We start from the raw sequence: 12,012 nt of genomic DNA on the forward strand, positions 1-12,012 counted from the left end.
GACACCCCAAATCAGCAGTCCGCAGGGGTCCAGAGCCCCCGCAAAGATTCCTGCAAGGGTTCATGTGTTTGGATCCCCCCACCGGCCCCTCTGCCAGGGCCTCCACCCTCCTGCACCAGCGTCTCTGTCCTGGGGTCTCAGCAATCTCACCCGGAACAGGGCTCCTCCACTGGATTCTAGCTGGGGGGGAATGCAGGAGATTCCCTGAGGATTGGGGGTCATGGGAGTCCCACCAGGGATCATGGGAGTGGATGAATAAGTGTCTTGGGCAAAATTTGGGGTCCTGGCAACCTGGTCCCCATTCCCCCTTCAGCTCCTCCCTGACCTCCACCTGCCCAGGAGCACCCAGTCCTTGGCCCTCTGCCACCCCACTCCAGGAGTCCCCCACCCAGGCAGGTGCCTGCTGCTGAGATATCATGTTCTCCACCTTACACTCACACTGCCATTTGCCTCCTTAACACTCAGCTTGTCTCCCAAATTCTAGGTTAAAAAACTCCTCCCTAACATTTTATTACGAAAATTTTGCAGAACATACACCAATTCAACAGTTTCTACATGTACAATTCAAAGACATTGATTACATTCTTCAAGTTGTGCAACCATTCTGACCCTCCTTTTCCCAGTTGTTCCTCTCCCATCAACACAAACCCACCGCCCCCAAGCTTCCTATCTAACCTTTTGAATTGCTGTTGTCAGTTTGTTCTGGAAGGGTGGTTTTTACTTTAATCAGTTACGGGTTTATTTTTACACGGATTAGGGGAAAGTACCTGTTTTCCGTTTACGACCGTGACATCAAGTGTCGTCAAACAGTAGTGCGTTTAAAGGAGCTGATGTACAGGGCTGCGGGGAGGAGAGAGGAAGGGGAAGGGGGCTCCCACATGCAGAGGCTGTGACTGGAGGAGTGTGTCTCGAGCTGTGGACGCCTCTAGGAAGAGTGGCTTTACTGGGCGAGTTCCAGACGACCGTGCGGAATTCGTGTGTGTGTGTGTGTGTGTGTACGTCCCTGTGAACACAGCCCCAGCACAGTACCCGAACATAGTAGGTGCCCCATAAATGTCTCACGCTATCCTAAGTGTGCAAATGCTTTGTGAAAAGCATGCAACGCAAAAACAAAAAATAAAAAAAATTTAGTATCAAGGAAAATGCCAAATGAATTAACACCTGTGCTTTTCACCAGCCGTATGTGGCTACTGAACATTTTGAAATTAACTAGTCCAATTTGAAGAATTAAAAAAAAAAAGTAAAATATCTCATTTAATATTTTTATATTGATTATATGTTGAAATGTTTTATGTATTAGATTAAATAAAATATATGAATTATTTTTTAAAACCAAAGCTTACAAAAATAAGGGTTCACAACAACAGCGGGACCTCCTCCGCGTCCCCCGTACCCAGAACAGTTGAGTTAGCAGCGGGCAAACAGGCGGCCGGGTTTGTTGATTGACAAATGGACCGGCAGGAGAAGGATGACAACGGGGTGGGCGGACACCGGGCCGGAACTCCGCTTAATTAGCGGGAGGATCCCTCCTGAGATGGAAATACAACTGCAGTGTCCTGAGCATGCGCTCTGTCCGCCGCAACAGCTTCATTACTTTATAGGCGGAAAGAACCTGTAGGTGCCTCGTTAGCGCAGTAGGTAGCGCGTCAGTCTCATAATCTGAAGGTCGTGAGTTCGACCCTCACACGGGGCACAATACTTTTATTAGCTCCCTGTCTGCCTGCTAAGATACTGGTTTTGCTCTGCTTGTCTAACTAAGGTTTGTGGACGCGGGGGGCCCAGTGTCCGAGTATATTTCCCTTGGATTCACCGAGTCTTCCGTCTCCGCGGAAGGATCTGGGTAGGGGAGCTCCACTGGAATGAAATCTCTCAAGTCTGTAAGGGCTACGCGTTCGGCTCCGGGCCTTCTGGCCCGGGGTGCACTGGTTCAGCGGCTGATCTGCCCTTGGAATTACCCACCGTCCACTTCTTCTTTGCCTCCCCCACCATGTCTGTGAGCCTGCCTTGTTCCCCGCTCCATCTTCAGAGCAGCTCACCAGGTCTGGCACACAGCAGGCGCTCATTCAATGCCTAAACAATTGAATCTCGTTTTTTTTTTTAGCTAAAAATATAAAAAATAAAATAGGGGAGGGGGCGTTTATTGTAGAGCACCCGGGAACTGAAGAAAAGGCCAACTGCTTTTGCATGATGGAGCTTATGGGAGAAGTAGTTAATCCCATGGCCGGGAGCCTACTGCACAGATTTTACTGTGAGATGAGTGAGTCCCAAGATCAGAAGCAATGCTGAAATACAGAGTGAATAAGGTATTCTGTAAATCCATGGACGGTGGGACTGGCAAAAGTATTATGAACGGAGAAGCCTGACCCGTGTCTGGAATACCGGTCTGTTCCAGTGGGATAAATCTCTGCTGTTTTCATGATAGAAACCCTGTTGGCACAGTGATTAAGAGTTATGCCTGCTAGCCAAAAAGTCAACAGTTTGAATACCCCAAGCGCTCTTTGGAAGCCTTATGGGGCAGACCTACCTTGTCCTGTAGGGTCACTATGAGAATCAACTCGAGGGCAAGGGGTTTGGTTTCCGGGTTTTTTTTTTTTTTTTTTGTCCTTGATGGAAGGCGTCCAGGGGTCCAGTGTACTCAACCTGCCACCAGAGGGCTGGCGGTTCCCCTCCAGAGAATGGTGCCAAATAGAGGCTCAGTGTTGTCTCTGCTGTTGGCAGGTTGGACATTCAGCAGCAGACCTGGCTACCTCTACTGTTCCATCATGTTACTGTGGCCACTTTGTATGTGAGGCCATTGAGCAAGCACTGAGGTAATTGGGAAAAGGGGCAGACTAACATCCACAGAATGATTTATGCATCTGATTATTGCCAGCCAGCTGTGCAATGGGTACTCTTTGGTGAGCAATCAGATGAAACACTAATATCTTCACCCTCTATGCCCATTCTGTGAGGTTCATCTGCATAGCGTTCCCCCAGATTTCCTTGTCACAAAATTTCCAATCCTGTTTTTTTCCAAGTTCATGACCACCCAGCCAAACCAACAGTAACCGCCTATGAACAAGGATAGCTCCATACTTCTGGCCATCTCTTCTTCAGGACGGATTGGTCAAGCAAATGCATCTCTACGTTCTGCCCACGGGGAGGATTTCCTTTCTTTGCTGTTCTGCAGACCTACCTACCCCTGAGTGGGAGTGCAAGGCCGTTGCCATCTGTCTTAGTTATCTAGGGCTGCTATAACAGAAATAATACAAGTGGATGGCTTTAAAAAAACAAATTTATTCTCTCATATATAGGAAGATAGAAGTCTGAATTCAGGGGGCCAGCTTCTAGGGAATGCTTTTTCTCTCTGGGTTCTGGTTTCTCTCTCTCTCTGCAGGAACCCGAGGTCCAAAGGAAGCGCTCTGCTCTGGGCACTTCTTTCCTGGTGGTATGAAGTCCCTTCTCTTTACTTGCCTCTCTCTCCTTTTGCCTCTTGTAAGCGAAAAGGTGATGCAGGCCGCTCACCAGGGAAACTCCCCTTATATCGGATGAGGGCTGTGGCCTGAGTAAGGGTGTCCTATCCCACCCTAATCCCATTTAACATAACCTAATCTTGTCTCATTAACCACAGGCAGAGATTAGGATTTACAACACAAAGGAAAGTTACATCAGATCACAAAATGAAGGCCAACCACACAATACTGGGAATCATGGCTTAGCCAAGTGGGACACATACTTTAGGTATAACGGCACCCATTTATGTGGTTAGTGCCGGCACATCATGCGGAGCATACGTACACCAGGCCTCAGTTTTTCCTCCTCAGTCAACCAGCCATGTGCATGGCCTCAGAGAGGCCACAGGTGTGCACTCAGAGGGAAGAGGAGATATAGCAGCAATCAGCTCATGCAATTTAGTCGTTGTGCCTTCAGGACGTACTTAAGCCCAATCTCATATGCCATTTCCAACTGACAATAGACTGGTGCTGTGTGTCCCCAGCGTTATGGCTGGCTAGGTGTGTCAGATACTCCCAATTCCTGAGAGGAAGCTCAGGTCACACAGCTACTTGACATTCCATGGATAAGTGTTCAGTGTCTACAAAGGGCTAATAGCAAGCCTGGAGCTATTTCTTAAAAGGAGAACAGTTACCTGATGAGGACATGGATTTACTCCCAAAGCGTAAACGTCTGCGCTGTGATTCTCCCGTTAGTGCTCACCAGGCCTAAGCGGAAGAGCATCTTGCTTTGCAGCCTGGATTTTCTGAGGAGGCTTCTCTGGTTCTGATCCCCACTCAAAACTGGCAGACTTAGGAATCTTTAGTTAAGTGGGTCAAAGTAGCACACTCGGGTGTAGAGTATGTTGCCTCCAAATCCAAAAAGGCCCATCAAGGGGTGTGCCTCTTTCTTTAGTGGTAGGTGGTACAAGGTGTAGCAACGTGTCTTTTGTCGAAGGTGGTATCTCTGCATACTCCATCCAGACCATTGAACCCCCAGAAACAAATGAAATGGAAGGACTCTGAATTTTTGTGGAGTTTATCTTTCATCCTCTTGTTCAAACACGTATTTCTAAGCATCTGAAGTATTTGCTACTTCCTACTTATCAGATTCGATCAGCACATCATCATTGATGTAGTGCTGTGGGGGAAAGGATGTTCAAGATCTCGGTGGTTTATAGTGTGGCAGGGTCCCTGAGACCTGACCTATCTCCAGAGAGTTGTCTCCTGCTGCCCGGGGACTGTGGACCAGCTCTGGTCTGGGCAACCTGGAGAACTTTGCCACTATCCAGTGGTCTGCAACCACACCTCCTTGACATGGTCTGAGCCTAAGCTTTGGGAGGGGCTTCACTTCCAAGTTTGTCCTTCCTTGGGTACTCTTCCTTAGCCCTAGGTATCCTTCAGCAATCTCTTTACAGCTTTGTAGTTACTCCCTTATTATAGTTTAATAACTCTTTATATTAAACTTTCTCTATTCAAATTATTGTGTGGTTTCTCTCCAGATTGGTCCCAGACTGATAAAAGGTTACACATTAAATTTAGAATCTCTGATAAGTGTACCCATATCAATAATGAAGCCTTATCTAGTCCTTGTAGTCATCATTAGGTCCCTGGGTGGTGCTCAACTACTAGCTCTGTCACATGGGGTTGCTATGAGCAGAAATGGACTTGGCGCCTAACAGCTAAGCTAAAGTTGGCTATTGGAACCCACCCAGCAGTACCACGGAAGAAAGGTCTGGGCACTTAGCTTCCATAAAGATTATAACCAAAAAAACCCTATGGAGCAGTTCTGTTCTGTAGCAGGTGAGTCGGGAGTTCTTTTGGGTATAGTCACCATTACTGGCATAATGATCAATGTGTAATCACTATGTGAAGGCCATTATCAAATGCTCAAGTCTTGACATTGGAGACTAAACACTGAAGAAAAAACCCATAAATGTAATGAATGTGAAGAGGCCTTTAGCCAAGCTTAATAACTTATTCAACATCTTCGAATTCATCCTGGACAGAAGCTCTGTGAAGTGTAGAGAAAGGCTCAGATGAAGGCCAACACTTACTCACCACTGGAGAGAAACCCTGTGGATATAATACATATGAAGAAGCCTTTAGGGATCACCCTTCTTTAACAACCAAAAAAACCCCAAACCCGCTGCCGCTGAGTCAATTCTGACCCTGTAAGACAGAGTTGAACTGTTTCTAAGGAGCACCCAGTGGATTTGAACTGCTGACCTTTTGGTTAGCAGCCATAGCTCTTAACCCCTGTGCCACCAGGGTTTCCTTCCTTAACAAACTCAAGGGAAACATGAAGCTTTTTGAATACAGCCAGTGTGGGGAAGAATTTTATCAAGCTCAATTCTTATTCAGTCCCAGAGAATTCATATTTATAAAGAAACTGGGGTGGGGTTGAGGACATAATGTCAAGAGGCAAGAAGAGATCATTAGAATGTATTTTATTTAGTTCATTAAATGTGATTATCTTTGGAATGCCAACCAAGGAGAGATTCAGCCGAGGATCTGAAATCTGCTGAGGAGGTGACCTTACCAAGATTTTTATTGGGAGAACTGTAGGCGCAGAGAAAACTGGAAGAAAGTGATTTAAAAAAAAAAAATTTTTTTTTCATTTAGTTTATTAATAGCTTGCTTTTCCCTTTTTAAAAAATGAGCTGTTGCAATGCTATAAACTGTTATTATTTGTGTGTGGGAGATGTTGCAAAACCCATCTGAGTAGGTATACATTCTAGTAAAAACCCTAAGGAGGTCAAGAACTGGCAACATACAGCTGATTGTGGCTGGCAGAGTCACAGCATTCTAGAATTTGGACGCTTTTAGGTGAACAATTTCTAGTTCACCAAAGCTCCCATCCCATCCTAAGTATTTTATCTCCTGTGATTCCCTGTTACCAAACACACACCTGCCTGGCCCCTGAACGCATATGTTGGTAACCTCCTGAGAACATACAGAAAATTTGGCTGACGGACTGGCATTTTAGGACTTTGCTTATTGGACTAAAGTGAGCACTTTGCTTACTCAAAGTATCTGGTTCACTGTAATGCTTTGTCATCCCCAAAAAGAATCACTGCCACTATGTCTTGCATACTTACTATATGCCAAACACTGGACCAGGAACTTTGTACACGTCCAAGAGCGATCTCTATCCTACTCGCAGAAGTGGCGAGAGTAAGGTATCTGCCTAAGGTGCTGAAGTCCTGAGCAGTGCTGGTGGAGCTAAGACGCGTGGAAAGGCAGCGTGTCCGGAGAAGCAGGCAGACGGATAGGAGAAGCTGGAGAAGCAGTGGCAGAGATGCCGATGGTAGGGCAGTGGGATCATTCAGGGCAGTGCCTGCTGCTAGGACAGACAGACTGGAGTTTAGGCCAATCCACTTTGTTGGTGCCCAGAGTTCTCTCAGTCCAGGTTATGCAGCTGTTGAGATGGTTATTTCTCCGTTTATCTTTTAAATAAACCTTCATCTACGAAAATTACTGATGTGTATACTGGTCCTTGCCACTTGGAAGAGCTTACACGAGTTTTAATATTTCAAAAAAAATTTTATAGTGAAAAGTACAAGAAGCTATTTACAAGCCAAAAAAGCATCAGAATTAAATAGGATACATAATTGTTATGGACACATTTTTTTTCCTATATAAAAGCTAATCTTAATAGGTTTTTAAAATAAATAATCTAAAAATCAGCATCAGTGATTGCAAAGTGGGTCTCTCTCACTGTCTTGGGGTGACACACCTCCTATGTGGTCAGGAGATGAGGGGTCTGACATCTGCTACGAGCCTGAGCGGTGAGTCTCTGGCGAAGATTTCTCACTTTCTCCGTAAGATCTTGTTCTGTGGTGTCCCAGTCTAGTTTTCTTCGATTTAAAGAAACTTGAAAACAAAATTTAAAATGAACAATTCACAGTTATTTAATTCTCTGAGGTTAGCAAGGCTGTAGCATTTATTTTAAAGGTAAATGTGTTACAAATGTCAATAACGAAATAAATACTTGACAAACCAAACTTCTCGAACAAAAAGCCTAACATATTACTTGGTGCCCTTTACCGGCCAAGTTTTATTTGTTGAGTGGAAGAATGAATGGTGCCAGATAACTTATCTACCTCAGAAGCAATATAAAATAAAGTAAAATAAAAGTTCCCTGTATCTGTACTCTATTTTAAAGTTTTAAAATATAATTTTGATTTTTAAGTTGATGCCATTGTGTGCCACGCATCAAAACCCAATTGTTTCATCAGATCCTCTAAGAGGCTTCCTTGTGCTACTTGAATAAACTGTTGTTCTCAGGATCGGCTCTTGGCGAAGCACGTATTTTTTACTATAATAAACTATAATTAGCATTTCGGTTGCAAATCACTTTCTCGTTGAGGAATAGGGTGCCAAAGACCATGGAACTATGGACCACGGAACTACAGGATGGTTGAGACTTATAAAATTTTTTTAAATGGGAGTTCTGTTTTTTAACAGTTCCACCTCTTCAGCACACCCCTTCTAGCCAAAATAGACGGTAAAAATACATGGTGACTAGTGATTACCTTTTAGCTGAGCAATAATTTAAATACAAGTGCCCAAATACACCTCAAGGAGAACTTTACTCATGATGGTACGCCATAGTAAAAGAATGAATCTGTGGTACCACGAAGAGAGAGGAAGGCATTCACGGACACTCACCTTCACAATGCGGATTTTTGGCATGATCCAAAGCGTCACTTAGCTCCTGTTCTAAAAACCACTTTCTAGACGCATCTGAAAGAGCAGAAGCTCTCTTTTCTGATCTCAAACGAAACTCTTTTTCTTCAGCTTCCTCCCGCTAAGCGCAAATAAGTTAAAAAAAAAAAAAAAAAAGATTACACAGAGCTTGTGATAATGCCAGCTCCTACAGTGGCTTCCTCTACCCCACTTCCCTCCATATTCCCATGGACTCATGATCTCCTAGGTATTGTGGTCATCTGGGCCTTCGCCCCAGGCTGCCAAAGAACTGGAAAGCAGAGGCATGTTTTCTGTATCACTCCATACCTCCAGGTGCCACTTAGCACACATAGAGATCCCAACCAACAGTTGTTGAAATAACAATCATGAGATTAAGCTAACTTTTTTATTAATGGCAACTGTCTTTTATTTAATTTGAATGCTATGCCTCAAAAATACAGCCTACAGAATTCAGAGTGAATCTTTTGTCCAGTTCTGGTATATACAATGACCATAAACCAAAAAACCAAACCCATTGCTCTTGAGTCGGTTCTGACTCATAGCGACCCTACAGGACAGAGTAGAACTGCCCCATAGGGGTTCCAAGGAGTGGCTGGTGGATTCAAACTGCCGACCTTTTGGTTAGCAGCTGAGCTCTTAACCACTGTGCCACCAGGGCTCCAAAATGACCATAGGGAAGTCAAATAATCTCTATTAGCCCCTACTTTCTTCTCCATAAAATGAGAAAATAATCTTAAAATTAGCTCAAAGGATAACTAAAAAAATAAATTTAAAATACTATGCAACTCCTAAAGATTGACCAGTGTTCTAGAAATGGTACCTCTTTTACATGCAAGCACACATATCATTTTTAGATGTTATAGAAAAACTCATGCTATAAGCACCACTTTGAAGAATACTAGGGCCAGGCAGGGCACAGAACTCCATCTCTTTCATTTGACTGATGAGGAGACCGAGCCTGGGTGATCTCCTAAGGTCACCCAGTAGTTAATTAGCTTTAGAAACCAGGACATTACACACACATGAAATGTCCTTAAAGGATTCTCAGTCTTCTCTCACATGTACTTTCCCCCAGAGTCCACTCGCACCTTTTCCTAGTCTAGCCCCAGGGTCAGCAATCCCTGCCTGAAGATGTAGGCTTCCTCCACAACGTCTCTAGGAGAGCAGCCTCGCTGATCTGGGTGTCACCTCCACCTTCCCCCAAGCCCTGCTTCCCTGGCTTTGAAGGAAAGGGCTGTAAGATAGGGCCCCATATAACACTGGGATGAGGTAGCAAGAAAATGAGTCTGGAACAGTGATTTGAAAAAACATATTGTAAAAAACTTCCAGTATAGACATTCTGATATATCAGCAGAAAGAGAAATGAACTAGTCCCTGCTCGCTCCCTAAACTCTTTTGGGTCCTTAGGGAAGTCACTTACCCACTGTGTCTATGACAACACCTGCAGAGCCTAGGCCCTAGAGTCGTTGAAGGATCACCCAAATACATATGTGTGACATGCACCCTTAGTGGCCTCCTGAAAATCCATTGCTTCTCTTCTATAGGAATAGCACCTCAATTTGATTTGGGATGGTAATGCACCCTGCTAAAAATACTTCATTTCCCAGCATCCTTTGCAGCCAAATATAGCTAGAAAAACGATGTGGGACTTCTCGAAAGGAGTTAACAAGAAGCTGGCTCAGCTGAGACCTGAAACTTCTTGTACTTCCACTCTACCTTCTTCCTGCTGCCTGAATTATATATGATATTATATATAATTATTATAATATATATGATATTCTTGAGAATGAAAGCCAGGCACCAGGAAGTAGTGCAAAAGGACAAGAAGGCCATTTCCCTGATGACCTTGGAGCCAGGATACCAATCGTGGACTGCTGCTTCCCTCCAAACTGCTTTAATGAGAAATAGAAAAACACTTCTATTTTGTTGACAGTCACTACTATTGCGGGTTTTGTTACTGACAGCTACACACAATTCCTAACTATTCAAAATCTTTTACATTGTAAGTATAAAGAATTGGATGAATTTATTTTATTATCCAATCAGCCAGAACAAATCCAAGAAGCTGAGAAGTTGAGCCACATTCATGTGAACGAGAAACACGCTTAGTAATTTTTTATTTGGGCTTCCTCTCTGGGCAATACCTATTAAACTGAGGTTATCTTTAAGATCTTTGTCAGCAAAAATTACTTGGTTTGATGATTTTATCATTTCATTAGGTACCATTTCAAAATTTAATGTTTGATACAATAAGAAGTTTACAACACTTTTCTTACCTTTTCAGCTTCCGCCCCCATCATTGCATTTAATACCTCTATTTCTTTCCTTCTGTTATTCCGAAGGAGTCTGGCTACTTCCTGGTAACATTCGTTTCGTTGGAAAGCATCACATCTTTGTTTATGTAAAGCTTGAAATCGCCAGTCAGCATCTATGCATGCTTGTTCAGCATTTGCCAAATTCTCTTCAATTAACTAAAAAAGGTTGTAAGTGACCGAAACAAGGTCAGACTGTATAAAATTATGGAATATCCATCCAAATGTATCCAAGTATCTAGGGGAGTTGTCTTCAACCCTGGCTGCATAATAGAATCACCTGGGAACTTTTAAAAAATACTGATGTCCAGGCGCCACCATAAATCAATGAAATCAATCTCTGGTAACTTTAAAATGCTCCTCAAGTGATTTCAATGTATAGCTGAGGTTGAGAACTTCTAGGCTAGGGGATGGGTAGGGTTCAACAGTTTCCGTGCTTTCAACATTTTGAAAAAGGAGGCAGAAGAGCCTATTCTTACAGGCCGGACAAAACCTGTAAGAAAAGAAACGAAGGGCTGTTCTGGGGTTGTTGTAGAGTGGTAGGGAGGGAAAGCTGACACCACACCTGGCTTTCGGATCAGGGCCAGGCCCTGTTACAGTCTCACTTAACATTTTGATACAAGGTTACAAAAAAATTCTTTCTTGAAGGTCTCAAGTTCTCTTTTAATTCACTTATGCTGGCATTTCCCAAGGGAACTCCGTGAGAAATTCTATAAAATAAGTTTAAGAAATTTTCTTAGTGATTCACAATGTATTAAAAAAAAAAAAAAATTTTTTTTTAATGTATAAAAAATCCTCAAATTTGGCCTGAAAGAAATCTAAGCCAGCATTTCCAAGACTTATTTGACCAGCCCCTATTTAACTGAGTAATAGTTACCCTGAATAGTATATTCCACAGAATACGCTCTGTAAGTGCTGGCGTGCATATTAGGCGGGGACCTGATATTTTGAACTGAAGCTACTCGGGCAGTTTCTGAGACAGAACACTGCGGAGCGGTACGATCGGTAAAGTAACTGCCCCCTTTGTATTTTCCTGTAAGTACATGACTCTCCTTGAACTGAGCATCCTGGTGGCACAGTGGTTAAGAATTTGGCTGCTAACTAAAAGGTGGGTCGTTGGATACCACCTGCTCCTTGGAAACCTATGGGGCAGTTCTACTCTGTCCTATAAGGTCACTATGAGTTGAAATCCACTTGACGGCATGGGGTTTGGTTTTTTGGTCCTCAGATAAAGGAATGGGAGATTCTAGAACTGTGATAACTAAAGCAATCAGTAGAACTCTCCTGAAAGGATGACAGATGGAAATCCCCCCTCTGTATGTACACTAAATTTACCATATTTTTACCTTCTGAGCTTTCAGGCTCTGAGCTTGGTCGGTTTCCAAGAGTTTATGAAACGTGTGTTCTTCAAGCTCTACTTTTCGTCTGTAGGCATCTGTATCTTCTCTCATTTCTTTGGCAGCAGCTTCTTGATTTCTAGTAAGTTTCTGTTAAAACAAAAATCATTTGTAAAAAAA

At 43.5% G+C, this 12,012-nt stretch overlaps 1 protein-coding gene and 1 non-coding gene across 5 annotated transcripts in view; one reads left to right on the top strand and one right to left on the bottom strand.

Annotated features, from left to right (window-relative positions):
* Nucleotides 1-1,620: 1,620 nt before the first annotated feature.
* Nucleotides 1,621-1,693, top strand: TRNAM-CAU (transfer RNA methionine (anticodon CAU)). Its single transcript has one exon. It is a non-coding gene; the product is annotated as a tRNA-Met (tRNA).
* A 4,216-nt stretch (nt 1,694-5,909) lies between these two features.
* TBC1D31 (TBC1 domain family member 31) overlaps nt 5,910-12,012 on the bottom strand; it is a 48,394-nt gene continuing 42,291 nt past the window's right edge. For 2 of the 4 annotated variants that reach the window (XM_049854055.1, XM_049854057.1), the window contains 4 exons: nt 11,842-11,982; nt 10,460-10,654; nt 8,145-8,283; nt 5,910-7,346 (listed from right to left, as the gene is read on the bottom strand). In XM_049854055.1, coding sequence (XP_049710012.1) covers nt 7,213-7,346; nt 8,145-8,283; nt 10,460-10,654; nt 11,842-11,982 — 609 coding nt within the window. In that variant the 3' untranslated portion in view covers nt 5,910-7,212. The remainder of the gene's footprint in view (nt 7,347-8,144; nt 8,284-10,459; nt 10,655-11,841; nt 11,983-12,012) is intronic. The other 2 variants (XR_007513289.1, XM_049854056.1) reach the window with 2 other exon arrangements.

The sequence above is a fragment of the Elephas maximus genome, chromosome 15, assembly GCF_024166365.1.
Source record: "Elephas maximus indicus isolate mEleMax1 chromosome 15, mEleMax1 primary haplotype, whole genome shotgun sequence".
Classification (NCBI taxonomy): Eukaryota; Metazoa; Chordata; class Mammalia; order Proboscidea; family Elephantidae; genus Elephas; species Elephas maximus.